The 17,193-nt window shown below is 33.4% G+C and overlaps 3 protein-coding genes across 5 annotated transcripts; 1 reads left to right on the forward strand and 2 right to left on the reverse strand.

Annotated features, from left to right (window-relative positions):
• Positions 1–859: 859 nt before the first annotated feature.
• Positions 860–5,006, reverse strand: LOC117692728 (carbohydrate sulfotransferase 1). The gene is made up of 3 exons (XM_034481518.2): positions 4,518–5,006; positions 4,055–4,229; positions 860–1,874 (listed from the first exon to the last, which is right to left on the reverse strand). Exons 1-3 carry the CDS (start codon positions 4,693–4,695, stop codon positions 1,058–1,060), a joined length of 1,170 nt encoding a protein of 389 aa, XP_034337409.2. The 5' UTR covers positions 4,696–5,006; the 3' UTR covers positions 860–1,057.
• A 115-nt stretch (positions 5,007–5,121) lies between these two features.
• LOC105333553 (uncharacterized) lies at positions 5,122–12,137 on the forward strand. Of its 3 annotated transcripts, none has more exons than XM_066079707.1 (8): positions 5,122–5,833; positions 6,269–6,344; positions 7,779–7,850; positions 8,108–8,572; positions 8,793–9,272; positions 9,548–9,674; positions 10,055–10,185; positions 10,415–10,567. In XM_066079707.1, the coding sequence occupies exons 3-8, from the start codon at positions 7,794–7,796 to the stop codon at positions 10,424–10,426; spliced, it is 1,272 nt and encodes a 423-aa protein (XP_065935779.1). In that variant the 5' UTR covers positions 5,122–5,833; positions 6,269–6,344; positions 7,779–7,793; the 3' UTR covers positions 10,427–10,567. The 3 variants fall into 3 exon arrangements, with proteins under 3 accessions (XP_065935779.1, XP_019924981.2, XP_034308226.1); XM_020069422.3 differs by having other exon boundaries at positions 5,123–5,833; positions 10,350–12,137; XM_034452335.2 differs by having other exon boundaries at positions 5,124–5,833; positions 7,779–7,846; positions 10,350–12,136.
• Positions 12,138–12,258: 121 nt separating this feature from the next.
• Positions 12,259–14,801, reverse strand: LOC109619424 (probable ATP-dependent DNA helicase RecS). The gene is made up of 3 exons (XM_020069424.3): positions 14,301–14,801; positions 13,661–13,820; positions 12,259–13,215 (listed from the first exon to the last, which is right to left on the reverse strand). The coding sequence occupies exons 1-3, from the start codon at positions 14,593–14,595 to the stop codon at positions 12,282–12,284; spliced, it is 1,389 nt and encodes a 462-aa protein (XP_019924983.2). The 5' UTR covers positions 14,596–14,801; the 3' UTR covers positions 12,259–12,281.
• Positions 14,802–17,193: the final 2,392 nt, after the last annotated feature.

The following is a 17,193-nucleotide window of genomic DNA, read 5'->3' on the forward strand; positions in this document are numbered from 1 at the left end:
AGACTGTTTTAAAATCATTGAAAACTCTTTTAGATGTTATGGACGAAATTGTAATAAAACAAATGCAATGAATTGCAATCTCTCTTCTTTCATGGAGATGAAAGATGTGGATTAAAAAAAATTTATATTTATTTAATTATCAATATTATATTAATGCATATACATGAAATTCATATAAAGAGACAATCAACCACTTAACCATGCAGACATTTAATTCAAGAGAGAGTGAGAAAAATAAATATATCAAAAATATCTTTAATTTCCATTTTGCATTTATTGGTACTTTCTTTAAACATTGTATTACCTCTCATTTTTTTTTTAGTAATTAATTGATTGCAGAACTGGAATTCAAATAGTGCTTTGATAGTATATTGAACGTGCTTGGTTGATATTTTCAAGTCTCTCTAGTTTTATATATATATATATATATATATATATATATATATATATATATATATATATATATATATATATATATATATATAAATCGACACGGCATTTTGATCACCAGACGAAATGTCAAATAACATTTTCAGAGGACTTCAAAAGCGCTTGAAGCCTCAAAGCCACTTCTACACATTATTAAACTACTTCATTATTTGATAAGTGATTTAATTTTCAATTTTTTAATGTTTAGAGTTGCTGAATTAAGTATTTGAATTTTAATGCTTAATCGAAACTTGAATGTTATATATTTAGTTATATGCGAGTTACGGAGTAAAGAACTCTTTGTTTTGTGAACAAAGCTTGAGCCTTTTTATTTTTAACATAACATACGTGTAGGTGTAGGTGTAAATACAATCAAATGTTGTTTTCCTAAATTCCTTTATCCATAACATCTATGAACATATTAAATCAATTTATCTGGTTTGCGATGAATCAATTTATTAGAATTATGGTAAATAAAATGACGTTCAGGAGCACTGTAAACATTAAAATCGGAAAAATAATTTTTGACCAAAATCGTGACCATACCCCTTTAATTTAAACAAATGTAAATTCAAACATGCGTATATTTATTGCACATTCTCAATATTTGATTCTGAATTTAAAACTTTTACAGTGTTGCTTTTAATTGATATATGTTTGGATTCCACGACTCATTATACAGGGATATATTTCCGGAATAACCAACTTCTCTGTATACTTCCCTACAGTTTTTGTCAATTATGTGAAGATACATCGAAGTAATATTTTGCATCCATTTAAATGCGTTATACGTTGAGTTTCCTCTTCTAGTGCAGTATTCACATCGTACAATTGGCCCAGTAGTCAAACTGTCAACATATTCTTTTACTTTTATCGTAAACTGTGCACGTAAGAAATTGTATATACTCTTAGATACCTCTATTGGGTTCAATGCAAGATTTTCATACACAAGTCTCTGAATACGTCCTTGATATTTACCAGTTAACAATTTCACGTTACGAATATCTTCTAACATCTTGCCACAAAAAAGTCGTGAAAAACTTTGAAAATGGTTTCTGTTAGATTGAGTAAGGTTACCGATTAGTTGTGAGTGAAGGATTGCTCTCGAGTCTCGAACCAAGTGAATGACTTTGAGTGACGGCAGCCTTTTAAGCAAATAACCGACCGAAGCTGTATGCAAACGTATAGTTTTGTACGTCCTTGAATTAGCTTCAACACAAGCCTTTTGTAAAATTGATATGCATGGAGCTATAGTCATAGCTAGAGAGGAATCATTTGAACGATCTTGTCGGGTGCAGTTAAAATACAAATCGTGCTCCGGGGTGTAAATATGAATGAATTCATTGTACAAGCTGTTTAAGTCGATGTCCTGGAAGTTACAGGTGAACCAGTTCAGCATCATTTCTGTCTTTAGTTTTTCAATGTCTGTATCATTATATGATAACCTGTACAGAAGGAAACAAGACACATAAAGGGATGGAAACCATTCGTTTCTTTTTATTAAAACATGTCTGGTATGTGTAGATTTGAAAAAAGGATAAAAAGATAGTATGGCCTCAAAGACACCTTCGGTTATTGCATTACAGGGAAAATCATCTCACTAACGGATGAATATAATTCTTCGCTGGATAGGAAATATCCTATTACATGTATATCCTGTCTCAAAGGAGTGGAATTAAAATTGTTTTTGAAAGATTATCATAAAACAAGAGGCCAATGGGCCTTTCGCTCACCCGAGGAACACATGTATGATATAATCAGCTGGATGGAGTCATAATATAGCTATATGTATCTGGACAATGTAGTATAAATCATGTAGATCCTGTTAAAATAAATATACATTTTTCACTCTTATGTTTTAATCAAGTCCTTTTTCTAACAGGATGGTTTTATAGTCATATCAAATGTTGAGCATTGTAGTTCTAAAACGACTAAAATGACTAAACAATTGTTTGTTTATATATGTGATATAAACCTACATCAAGCTCTAAACCCCTTCTAAGGCCCAAGAATCATCCAGTGTTCACAGACTAAACAATTTAAATGAATCAGCTATATTTCAAATTGCTTGCATACGTGTAGGGGTAAATATATTCTAACATTTCAGTTTTTGTGAATAAAAATGTTTTCCTTTGTAAACTTGGTTCCCCAATGTGGCCCCACCCTACTCCTCAAAATTTTGATTCCAACAAATTTGAATTCACATCATCTGATGTTGCTTTCCCTAAGTTACAGCTTTTCTAGGCAAAAGGTTTTTTAGAAGAAAACTTTCTATCTATACTCCTATGTTAATTTTGCCCACCCCCCCCCCCCTCCACACACACACTGTGACTCGACCCTATCCTATCCCCGTGGATCATAATTTGATCAAACTTGAATTTACCCTACCAGTTGCTTTTACACAAGTTTAAGCTTTCCCGGTTGATTAAATTCTGAAAATGAAAAGAAGATTTTTAAAGATTTACTCAATATATTCTTATGTAAAATTTCGACCACCATTGTGGCCCCACCTTACCCCTGGGGGTCATAGTTTTCACACATTTGAATCCACACAACATGAGAATGCTTCCACACAAGCTTCAGCTTTCCTATCTGATTATTTTCTGAGTGGATTTTCAAAGATTTACTCAATATATTCCTATGTAAAATATTGACCCCCCATCGTGGCTCTGTCCTATCTGCGGGGTCATGGTTTTCACAACTTTGAATCTACCCTACCTGAGGATGTTTTACTTAAGTTTAAGCTTTTCTGGTCGATTAGTTTCTAAGATGAAGATTTTTACTGTTTTTACTCCTATCTTAAAAAAATGACTCAAATATCTAAAAATATTTCAATATTTCCTAAATATCTCCCCTGAAAAAAGGGTGTGGTCCCTAATTTTCACTACTTTGAATCCCTTTGGGGACAAAGGTTGCTTCGTGCCATGTTTGTTTGAAATTAACCCAGTATTTCTTGAGAAGACATTTTAAATTGGAAAGGTTTACGGACAGACGGACGGACAGACGACAACAAAATGTGACCAGAAAAGCTTACTTGAGCTTTCAGCTTGCTTTGTACCATGTTTTGTTGAAAGTAACCCAGTAGTTAATGAGAAGATGTTGAAAATGGGAAAAGTTAACGGATACGCAGACAGACAGACAGAAGGAAGACAAACAAAATGTAATCAGAAAAGCTTACTTGAGCTTTCAGCTCAGGTGAGCTAAAAAGAGAACATTTTCTCTTGACTTTTCGGTATAAATCCTTATGAAAACAAATAATCATAAACATAAGCGGACATATTTTTCTTGACTTTAGTTATAAATCCTTATGAACACACATAATTATAAAACGTGCGTGCAATAATATTTCCTTACGTTATGTGACCCTTAAAACCAACTAAAAATAATAAGCAGTAATAAACTATGTCTATTTTAGATGGTGTATTTATCAAAGTTACGTAAACGAAAAAAAAATAAGAATTCAACAAAACAAGAAAATGTAACATTGTATGACCCTTACTTTTTGATTGAACATAAAAAGGTTAAAAATAATCTTCCCCTCCTGATAGTCCCATACTTACCACCTAACAAATAATCAATGTCCAGTTAGTAATTGTGTGAATTTTATAAAATAAAACAAGCAAACCTTTGTTCTGTTCCATTTAGAAAACTAATAGATCTGTTTTGTTTTACTGAAAATTCTATCAATCCATGGAGTGGTTCAAAAATATAAAAATCGCCATGGTTAACGCGAATGATGTCAGCAGTTAGGGATGACCCGCTTCTCATGTAACCTAGCACCAATGTCATAGGCACATGACCTGTAACAATGAGATACTGAATCAAAAGAATAAAAAATTATAAAGAAAACGTTTATTTAAAGTGATAGGTCTTTTTCCTAAGATTTTTTTCTGGATATGCCTTATTGATAACAAAGCTTGGCCCGTCTCCTTCTGATAAAAAAAGAGAGAAAATATTTATATCTAGAGACATTACAATTAATTTAACTTATTCTAATAAAAAGTAGGTTATACCTTCAAAATACATGTAAACAATAGGAAAATGAATATACATGTATATAAATGGTAATATTAAAATAAAGTTTATACCTGTCTGCAACTTAGTCTTAAATCTACCAGAAATATAATGCACCTCCATGATGACAAACAAAAATCCAAAAATGCAGGCGAACACACTATATTTTTTCCATTTCATGTTTTCTATAACGCAGCACCAACAAAACGTCTCCTCTACACCGACATGCGCGGTACATTTGATGTTATACATGTATTTAAGACGGGAAACCACGTATTATCCTTGTTTGCTAAATAGGAAATATCATATCACACGTATGTCCTGTCCAAAGGATAAGACTGATTCATATCATAGGAAAGGTCTTGTTTATTTCCCCACGACCGTTGATCGCCCCTTTTCTCTCAGGCGTCTGTAAAATCTAGTGTCATTATTTTTATTGCAGTACAAGATAATTTAAAAAAAACATTTTAAACAGAAACCTTTATTCGAGCGAAGGTTCGAGAAGTAGTTAAACAATACTGAGCTCTATATATACTGAGGTATACGACGGGGAAAATATAAACTGTAAAATTTTATACGTTCTTTTTTTGCACATCTTTCCAATACGATACACGCTTAAAAACGTGTCCCATTACAAAATTATAAGAAATTAAACACAGTCCTGTAAGATTACAATCTAATTAAAATTAGAACTTCCATCCGCTCCCCGGTTTTCGATATGTCGCGTGGAAGATCTAACAACATTCCGTAAGAGGTCATGTTCTGGTGAACTCTGTATTAACCAATCAAATCTCAGTAGACTTTCTTGTGTCCGGTAGAGACTGGTTCTCTGTCATTGCGTTCGGAAGTTTTCTCATTCTATGTATTTTAGTACATACCCGATGTGTTCCGAATTACAAAAATGGCTGCATCAACACCTCGAAAAACGTGTGTTTTGTCAGACGTTTGCATTCTATGCGGATTTTCCTTCATTCAAATTGAAAAAACGGATGGTGGAGAGAAAATTCACAAGTTTTTTGATATTAAGTTAAAATTAAATAAGGAAAGAGTCGACAATGTAAAGAAGATTACCGGACTGCCAGACATTGATGTAGCAACGAATGCTGGCGTTTGCAAAAAATGTTACAGATCAGTAGAGTCTATTTTAAAGACGGAAGAAAAAAACCAGATAACCAAGCAGAGATTCCGCGAAATTGCAGAAACCACAATGAAATCACACATGCTACAACTGCCCTCACCTAGGAGAAAATCCATAAGTAAACGAATGCTGAGAAGCCCGTCCATGCCATCTTCAAAAAAGCAGACATTGGTGAACCTATCATATCGAAAGCTCGTGCAAATAGCGCCATTTAAGGACCTGACGAATACAACAGAATGGCAGAAAACTGAGGTAAGTCTGCTGTCATACTGTTATGGGATGTAGGAAGTAATTCGAAATTCCTCTATATCAATTAACAGGTAGACATTCACTTTATTGTTTACAATATGAAGATAATGAAGATTTTGCCGTTTTAATCTGACATTGGCGTCGGAAGCAAATTGAAAGTGAAGGGCTAGGCTTATCAGGAATGTTGACAAGCAAAAAAACTAAACAAAAAATAACCAGGAATATAGTTGTCCAAAATGCACCCCCTGTTCTGACGCCTATGTCTGAAAGAATTAACTGTATTGTCCATATATTAAACTACCCGGTAAATACAGATACAGATGTATATCAACTGTGTTTTAATCAATAGGATTTGGTTATTTATCTACTCTATTTGAAGTTATACATGTATGACATGTATGATTAAAGATTTTATGATTTACTACATTATATTCACAGCTGTCTCTACCAGTCACCTGTCCACCGGAATTTAGTGCATCCACCAATATCCCTATTGCACCAAAGGAGAAACAAGGTATGTTGGATTTGTTTTAAAAAATTGAAGTTATGAATGTATGAAATAATAAAATATGACCATATTTCACATGAAGTACTCGTTATATAATTTTAACTGAGTGATATGTTGTTGTTGTTGTAAGTACATGTAAACATGAAACACAAATAAATCATAAATTTAATTTGAATATACTGGCAGACAATCAATTCTCACCAAGTACCAATTCTTGCCACCTCTTTTATTTTTGACGCAACAATTTACTGGCAGGAAATGGTACTTGGAGAGAATTGGTCGTTGGTGAGTAGCGATCTAAAATAAAATATTTGTTTTAAATAATTTTTATCTTGTATTATCAATTTATTCTGGATTTTTCTTCTTCATCGATGTTACATCTAGTTTGGAAATACAAGGGTTTAAGCGATCTTAAGATCTTAGTGACATTCATTCCACACTATTAGACGGATTGAGGTTAATTCAAAACATTTAGTAGTTGTTAAGTGTTGAAAATGTTATAATGCTAATTATGTATTTACTGCCCCAAATCATGATAGAAAATATTTTTATTGTATTGATAAATTTATGATGAATTGTAACAGAATCAGTTCCTAAATCCTCTAAGAGGGCCTTATTCTCAAGCGCACTAAAATCGGACCAGTGTTGTCTAGATGGGAAAGTTGAGGTGCAATGTTACAAATTTTTTTTTTTTTCAATTTCGTTTGTTTCGATTAGTCTTAGATTACACCTGTTTTATTTGAATGTTATGTAGAAATGTAGGGAACTTGTTAATTAACTGTGTTGAACATTCCTTTAACAGTATGTTTTGTGTACCGATATATACCATAAAATAAATACTTAAGGGTTCCAATGTCAATAAATGAATACACCCAGAAAGATAATCACTGCTCTTTTGAATATCTATGTAGGTAGTCGGTCATTTTCCACCTACTTCAAATTTATGTATCGGTATTCAATTCATTCATACAATTTTTTTTTTTATTTTACAAAAGACTTCCAAAGTTGTTTTTAAAAGTTTTCCAATGACAGAAATCTTTGGAAAACTTTAAACTTAAACCTTCACTAGTAATCTCATTAAGATTTGTTGAGACTAAAAGATTTTGACGGATCGGTCAAAATTTTTCAGTCAAAATCTCTCTGAGATTACGGTATATTACTAGAGGAGACTATTGTAAAAAAAATTCTGATTTATACATGTTTTATTTTCTATCTGACATTTGTCACACTGATTCAAATATTGTAAAAAAAAAAAAAATGTAAAATTCTTATTGCCAACAAACTACTTGTTGGTTTAAATATCAAATTTTATATTAAGCAGTCATGACTCAAATGTAAACATGTATAAATTTTCATTGTTCCTTATAGTCCTTAATTGATTTTTGTTTTATTGAACTGTTAAATTATTTCTTTGTTTTTGTTTCTGATTTTGTTGTACAGGTTAAAATCAACATAATGACCAACCAATGTCTACCAGTATTAAATTTCCAACAAGTAACCTTGCCAATGCAAGTAACTGAATATTGTAATGTACTTTTGTCTAAATCAGCTTTTTAAGTATATAAAAGGACAAATGAATTGGCATTAGAAAAAATGAAGGAGCTTTAAGAAAATGTTAAATTATTTTGTGTAATGATGAACACTTACAACTGAGATACTCCAATGAAAATTTGATGCTGATATTAATGATCAGTTTAAATTCAAAAATTCAAACAGTACTGACAAGTGTTGACCTTGTTAACTTTAGATTTTGATATTTGCGTTTATAGGTGTCCGTGTATTATGCCAGTGGAAAGAAGAGTGTTGAAATCACAAATGATGCACACAAAACTATATGTAAAGCATTCATCAGAGGAAAAGGTGTGGAAAAAATCATAGTTGATAGTATTTGCAAAGCAAATAAGTCAGCAGTAATTCATGGTGCAGGGCAAATTCTGAAGGAGGAGTCTCAAAGAACATGCAAGAGAGGAAATTCCCTGTTACAGAGAAAAGACTATCATAACTTCTTTGGCTTCCATTGGAAAGATATGTATGATGACTTGAGCAGAACCTGTCCTTCACTTCTTGAATTACTATCATCTGTTGTATGTGACATCCCGCCTGCACCTCCCAGTAAACCCTTTGTTCATATCATGTTAGCTGCTGCAGTGGCACTACATGGTAGAAATCAGGAGATGTCATTGATGCATTACTTTACCGGGTTTATACTTACACATGGAGGTTGCACGCAACGGGTAAGTTATACATGTACATGTATATAATTTACTAAGTCTATTTTAAATTGCAGTTGTAATTGTGGTTTTCTGCCAACCATATCATTTTAAAATTGGTAATTTATATCTAGGATATACAAAGTATGCATCAGGTTTGTGCTGAACTAGCATAACATTTTTAATTTGCAGGAGCCATGCTGTGCAAATTTTAATCTATATTTCTTTTTAATCTTCATAACAGGATATTGAGAGGTTGTCTAAAATTGGATTTAGTGTCCACCCACAAACCGTTCACAAGAAACTTATCAGCTGGCAAGACAATTTAGACATGGATTTGGTTTCTATTAGAGACTCATGGGCAGAAGGTGATCAGACGAAGTTCCAGATCATAGGCGATAACTGGGATAAGAATATACTACCATCTTATAGAACTTCAGATAGAAAAACCCTCTCGCTTCATCTCTTTAATATGTATGCCATTGTGGATCGGGTTGTACCAGCATCTTCAACAAACTCCCTGACAGAGAATAGACCAGAACTTGACAATCTGAAATTCATTCCATCAACTCAAGAACAGGAGCTTCTGTTAAAGGAAATGACCTTTCTATGTGCACGTTCTGTCATTGAAAACATACCACAGATTGGAAATTTGTTCCACAAAATATATCCTGATCATCTTGAGCACAAATACAGTCGCTTTGCTGGTTTGAAGACCACTCAGGTGATTTAGATTGAATTATAAAGTAGTTAAAAGAAGGAGCAAATTAATATGTGCCAGCATTGTTTGTATGACCATCCCATCCCATAATATGTACCTACCGAAAGCTTATGAGCATAATCACGTCTCGGAAATTAGCTTAAACTAATAATTGGCCATATTTTAGATTATAGATTGTTATATAAATATTGCTTATGATAAGTAAGTACCTCATTAATGTTTATAATCCAATATCATTCTTATAACTATATGTACATTGTATGCATTTTATTTTGCAGTATCCACTTGGATTGTATGACTGTAACGAAACAAAAACTGCTGATGTTGTCCAGTTGCTGAAGAAGCTAACAAACATGTATGTGCCAATGAAAGATGATGAAATTGTTGAGCCAGTATTTTTTGGAGGTTTGTCTTTTATATTTTTTTTTTAATTTAATAGTTAACACCTCTACAAGTAGAAATATTTACACAATGTCACATCTTCAATACTATGAATATAAGCTTGTTTTCAAAGAAATGAAATTTAGAACCCATCCAACCCTGTATTCAAGCCTAAAAACTGATATCAGATCTTGTTATGGGAGTATATCTATAGCTTATATCCTACTTAATATCATGTATATCTTACCTGTGAGAAATTAACATTAATGCAATCCATCTATTTATGGATCTCAGGTACACTGATATATGAATCTCAGAATAGTGAAAATTCTTTCAGATGGTCCACAGTTGGCTACTGATTTATAAGTTGTATGCATATTGCATAATATCTTATTCATTTTCAGGAGACCGACTCACCGACGAACGAGTGCAGGGAGCTCAACAAGCAATGAGCAATGCAGGTTCTGCGAAAGAGAGGCTAGAGGGGTTTATTTCTAAGACAGAGGATTTCCACCGTCTCATGAATTTCTTAGAGGTACAATTTTTGCTATGGTTGAAGGCAATTTTTTCACATTAAAATTTTAAGAAATATTTGTGTATGGTTAGCTAAATCATTCTTAATTTTGATATTATTATACCATTGTTTCCAAAATTAATTACCAAGCATTCAATATTTAAATTGATATATTTAAATTTTAGGCAATACACAAGATGACATTCAGTACAGAAAGTGCAAGTGATCCTGGAACTGTTTATTATTATAGAAATGTCCTTAACATGAGAAATGTCAAAGGAAAAGTAAAGAATTCATATCGACCACACAAAATGTTATACTATACTGTTTTGGATGGTATAATCATGGCACTTTTCTATAATCATTTTGGGTTAAAGGATTTTGAAAGCGATATTCCTGTACCAGAACATTTTCAGAATTTTACAGAGGAGCAGAAATTGCATTGGTTGAATGACATTTGTGAAGAAATTGTACAGAAGTGGTTTTTTGACAATGGCACAGATATTTGTCAATCCCTTAGAGAAGTACTATCAGATCCCAATCACCCTGAAAATTACTGGACTGAAAACATTTGTGAAGGTGGTCGGATTAAGTGTCACTTTTGTGAAAAGGATTATGCTTTTATAGGTTCATTAAAGTCGCATGAATCTAAAGTTCATAATTTCGTTGTTATGAAGGATAAAAAGCCAAAGAAAAAAAATGACTCGGATGAATTACAAGACTACATTTCTCTGCTGTTTAAGTTAACCTTGCTGCACAAAAACCTTGACACTGCTGTAGATATGGGAGACGGTGAGCGTTCAGTACGTTCTACTAAGTATGAACTACCTATTTATAACAGAACAAGAAAAGTCAAGTATGTGATTGGTTCTATTCATTTATCAGCTTTGACATCTGGAGTACTTGAAGAGGAGCAATGTGAGCGTTTGGTTGCTAATCGATTTGTCAATGTACAAGGAGGGCGAAACAATAACATAGCTTTGGATGAATACCTCGAGATATTAAACCGGGAAAGCAAAATAGCCTGTTCAGGACATCAGACTAAAAAAAGTATTATAGAGCATTCAAAGGAATATCCGCATTTAGTTGGATTTGTGCAACATTTGGAGTCAATCAGCGATATGAACCCAAGGAAAGGATTTCATCACTTACCAAATTACCATGATGATGTTAAAAAAGTTGCCTTAGATTTGGTGAAACATAATGTACTGTGTAACATTCCAAAACGTCAATTACAATGCAGATGCCTTGTTAATGACAAAAACCCTTTTGAAAACTGTTACTCTGGACTTCCAGAAATGATTCATCGCCACAAGCCAAGCTTACCATACCGACGACTCCGAAGTCATCATATTTAGCTTAAGGTACCTCACTACACCTTGAAGTAGTTTCTTAATTCACCAGAAAATTACTTGATTATGATAGATAGCATGATGGATAAGAAGTATATGTGTCAAATAGGCGAAAAAATGTGCAATTTTAGATAAAAAATGACATTTTCAAAAATTTCATTCAGTAAACATAAACAAAAGCCCCAGTCGGATTCGAGTTCATGACCTGCGGTTCACAAGCCTGATACTTTAACCACTGAGCTATTACGATATACATCTGAGTCAATTGATACAAACAGTTTAACGAAACATTTAAATCGCCATCTTGTGACGTAGCGTCTTGAAAAGTACAAGTCTTGGTGTAGTGAAGTACCTTAACATAATGATTGTACATTGTATTATTGTAGTACAGGAATTATCATCCATGTCATGTTAATATTGAACAGTCATCTAAAGTAAATAATGTCACAGTGAAAATTTTTCTGTGGATGTTTTTCAAGATTCTTGCCTTTAATTCACCCTCACTAAGGCTGTCCAAAGATAATTTTTTGTTGAACATCACCAACAAACATGAAGAAATTGCCATTTTGAAAAATAACTTATTATAAGTCCAACTTTAATCTTCCTTGTACAGTAGGTAATGTATTTCGAAGGTGACAATAAATATAGAATTGACTTTGGACAGCCTAATTACTGTTTAAAAAGTTTGATATTTTAGCAAAAATCAATTTAAGTAATTTTTCTCGCATATAAATAAAAGCAGTAAAAAGTTCAATTTTTATTTGATCAAGACAATTCTAAATTTTCATCATTGGAGAAGTACTCCTCTGTATCACTGTCAGAAATATCACTGTCTTTCTGATTGACGCTTACCGATGAATGGTAATAGATTTCTTCCAGTGGAAGCATACTACAGTTCTGACACTTGCATTTAGTTTTACATAAATCACAACATGTGTGTTTCCTGCTTTCATTCTCTTTAAGCAATGCAATAGCTTCTGGCTTTAAAAAACACTGCATCAATGAAATTCTCCTACAGTCAGTTGATTTCAAAATTTCTTTCACATCTGATGAGAGTTTTCTAAGATGATAACAGTTATATAAAATAATAGCAACTGAAGGTCCTCCATCCCTGCCGACTCGTCCGATTTCTTGAAGCAGGTCAACAATTTGCACAGGTGGTCCAAATAATACGACACTGTGACAATTTTTCACATCCAATCCCATGCCCAATGCGCTAGTGGCAATAACAATTTTGATTTCCCCTGTAATGTTTGTTAGACTTTCCAGGATTCTTTGTTTTTTGGTCTGTGGGGTTTCAGAATGAAACATTTCCAGTAAAGTTGAAGTGAAAGGTAATTCCTTTGTAACATATGAATAAATTTCAGAGACATCCTTTATCGAGGTGCAATATATAATCGTTCTTGGAAATTTTTCTTTGAGTTCACTCAGCCCCTCGATAAGCCAATGCATTGCTGTTTCTACAGTGTTTGATACTTTGGCTACTGATATTCTAATATTTGTTTTATTTGGAGAAATAACTATCTCTTTGAAATTGTCAGCTAAATGCAGTACCTTCATCACCCTCTTTCTAATCTTTATAGTGCACGTTGCACTGAGTGCCAACACTGATGATCTTGGGTAAAGGGAGCGTAATTCTCCAACATCATTAAACCATTTACGAAATGTTTCCTTGCCTTGACTTTCACTATCGTCCCCCCTGTAAAAAAGATTTCAACAAAACTTTGAAACCAGGTATATTTATCAATATATTGTGCAGTATGAAGATTAATCAAATACCAGTAATTAATGGTGCCAATGCTAATTTATATGGAGGGACATTTCCATTAAGTAGATAATTTTTTTCTTAATTGATTTGGACTAACTGAAGAAATTTAATATGAACAATTATATATATAAACACTGGTATAAAATCTGTAGCTCAGCTTTTGAGATGTGAACATTTTTATCACTGATAATTTTGGTGTTTGCACATGCATTATTCCTGAATCCATATAGTTTTTGACAATGACATGTTCCAGACAAATGAGTGACAAAAAAAATTATATTTTTTTTGTTTTTGTCATCAGTTATTCAGTATCTTCAGAGAACATAGTTCAGTATGGAACTTGATAAATAATACCTGTATTTTTAATTAAACATACCATGTAGCAATTGTGTGGAATTCGTCTATGACAAGCACAGACACTGGCAAATTTTGGATGCTTGCCCTCCATTCTGGATCACCTACCAAGGTTTCTGGCGATGCATATATGATGTCCACTTTGCCTTCCTTTATTTCAATGTCACTCTGTGGACATGAACCTAACGGGAAAAGAAAATGCCATGGAATTTGATAAGTACAAATGAGTAAATATTACGAATTACAGTCAACTCGTAAACAAACTGACTTGTAAACAAATAGTCCGAGTGAAAAATTACCTTGTTATAATATTAGTCATGCTTTCAAAGAGTGAGAAGAATATTTAAACTTGGCCATATAATTAATCTTTTTGTTTAAAGATAAGATTGCATGGAAACAGAAATTTTCTATCAAATGTTGATATAGGGGCCTCTTTGGCAAACTTATAGGAGATGACACTAAATTGCCTAAAATTCTACATTCAGTTATCTCACAATTTCTGAATTATTTGTAATCATATCAAAACTTAACCTTAACAGCTTTTCTTTTATATGTTTACAATCCAAGTATCATTGTTTTATATCAACGGTATTATTACCCATACATGTAGCAAGTGATTTTTGCAACATTATTGCTGAAAAAAAAAATAGAAAGGTAAATACCTGCGTAGGCTGATTTCACACCTGGAATCTTTGACATTTTTTCTACTTGATCTTGCATTAAGGCCACAAGTGGACAGCACACGAGAACGATTTCTTTATCACTCGTCAGTCGTCGGTTTACCAAACTGTACATCTGATAAGGCAGGGACTTTCCATAGCCCGTGGGAAGAACTGCCATGCAGTCCGTTTTATTCATCAGACACTGTAGTATTGTTTTTTGTTCGTCCTTTAACGCATCGACTCCAAAAACTGGTAATAAATCGCAAACTAACGCTTCTATCGTGGACGCCGCCATCTTGTAAGCATAAACGAATCAAGCAAGAAAGACGCTTTCTGATTGGGTGCTTGAAAAGGTTGATCCATATTTTGATTGGCTTGTTAAAAAATAAGATAATGTATTCATATTGAACTCTGACGTGACCCTTAATGGGATGTTGTTAGATCTTCCACGCGACATATCGAAAACCGGGGAGCGGATGGAAGTTCTAATTTTAATTAGATTGGTAAGATTAGTAAAGAGCCACATTCCTTCGGATGTCTTAGCAGTTTGTATCTTAAAAGAATTTAAGGGGATTCTGTTCCTTAAAAAGAAAATATTTGTGTGTAAAGGGCAAATGTTGCCACTCCGTCCGGTAAAATTTTATTTTAAATTCCTGACTGCTACACCCACATATAGTATTAGGTTTTTTTCTCACAAGTATCATATAAACATTATGAAATGCATTTCTTGGCCCCTCGCCCAAAAAAGAATAAAAAGGCTATTAGATGAAAATCAATACCGTCAGACAAATAGGACAAACCGACCGTAATATTTTAAGATTATTTCAACGAGACACATTGGATTTCAGGCCTTTGTCACATTTTTAAAAAGTCGTCGGATAAACTCAATTATAAATTTGTTTTACTACAGCAACTTCTCTTTCTTAACATTACATTAAGTTTCCGGTCTTTTTAGTGACACAATACATGTATATATACATGTATCGGGTCTCATTCCTTTAATTGCAATATCTTACGATGAAAATCAATTATTTAAATACTATTATAAATAATGTGTAACTTTAATCTGAATAAATTAAAAAAAAAAAAAACCTATGCTAAAGTCACTTTTATGTCCACTCCAACAGTAAGAAGATCAAATGAAAAATATCACTACAAGAATCAATATTAAAAAGTAGGGAGTGGGGGGTGGCCTTTCCCTGATGCTATGTGCCTAATGGTTAGGTCTAACTTTGCAAAAAAATGTGGAGCCCCCCCCCCCCCCCGGTTCCGATGTCTATGCCATGTATGACTATGCAGTTCTTTTAACGAGGCGGACCTATTCTTGAACTATAATATTGGGTCCTACCTCTGAAATAAAAGATCATCGGGTCAACATACTGTGAATTTTTTCGCATATAGCATTTCAATGGGGCGGACTTTTTCTTGTACTATGATATTGTGTCCTACCCTCTGAATAAAAAATAGTTATCGATAAACATCCATACATTATTAATATCTATTTACCTACCAGGCACGTAGCATCAGGGGGGGGGGGGGGGGGCCAGGGGGGGGCCTGCCCCCCCCCCCCCCACTTTTTCTAGCAGCAACAAATTTTGTAAAATTGACATATAAAAAATGGGATTATCATTGAGTTGGCCCCCCCACTTTTTTGGGAGTATGTAAAAAATTGATATGAAAATAAGGAAATGAGTAGTGAAATTGAAGTTATATAGTAAGCCAGCCCCCCCCCCCCCCCCCGGATTAGGATTTTGAAGATTTTGGGAAACATGACATTTCCTTTCTTTTTTTTCTTTTTTTTTGCTTGTCAAGATTTTTTGGATGAGTCTGGCCCCCCCACTTTCAAAAACGATGCTACGTGCCTGCCTACTAGTACTTAATTCCTTGTTTAACTACATGTACTGACATGTTGATTTTTTTTCAACGAGCGGACCTTTTCTTTAGCGATATTTTATAAGATCATCGGGGTATATTAAACCAAGTATTAATATTAGTATCAATTATCTGCATCCAGCATTTCAACAGGCAGACCTTTTCTTGAGGCATAATATTGGGTCCTACCCATATATTGAAAGAACATCGGGGTCATTCAAAGCAAGTATCAAATTGAATAAGAATTTTAATTTTCTGCATTCGGTATTTCAACAGGCGGGCCTTTTCTTGAACCACAGTATAAGGTCCTATCCCTAATATAAAAGATCATCAGGATAAATCAATACACGCATCAATATGAATATTAATTATCTGCATTCAGTATTTCAACGGGGCAGACCTTTTCTCGAACTATACTATTGGATTCAATCCACTGAAAAAAAGATCATCATTAAATGAAAGTTAATGCAAGTGTCAACTTGATTAACTACATGCATTTCCTATTTAACAATGATACATGTACCATTGCTGCATCGAGACTGATCTTATCTTGGGATATGAAATTAGGCACTTTTCCAACATGGAAGTCAGAGAGAGAGAGAGAGAGAGAGAGAGAGAGAGAGAGAGAGAGAGAGAGAGAGAGAGATTAATCTATACATGTACCAATGAAAGACTGCTTCTCTTAGACACTATCCCTTTGGATAAGGACATCAATATTTTACTCCACGGAGATACATATTTTTTTTAAACCGCAAGGATATTGTTTTTTAGGCAGTTTTCAAATATATTTCTGCATTAAAGCGCTTTGTAACATAGCAATTTTATCACAAATTATACACTTTGCACCTACATGTTGTTATTTTCTTCCTCAGCGCAATTTTTGAAAGTATCAGTTCTGTCTTTAATTTTTAATAGATGTGCTTTCAAAGAAAACATAACTTGGACATATCAACAATTTGAATTTTGTAAACTTTACCGATGGAAACGGATTTACTTATTAAGTGTTTACTTGTAACCAAAT

Source organism: Magallana gigas, chromosome 3, assembly GCF_963853765.1.
Source record: "Magallana gigas chromosome 3, xbMagGiga1.1, whole genome shotgun sequence".
In the NCBI taxonomy this organism is placed as follows: Eukaryota; Metazoa; Mollusca; class Bivalvia; order Ostreida; family Ostreidae; genus Magallana; species Magallana gigas.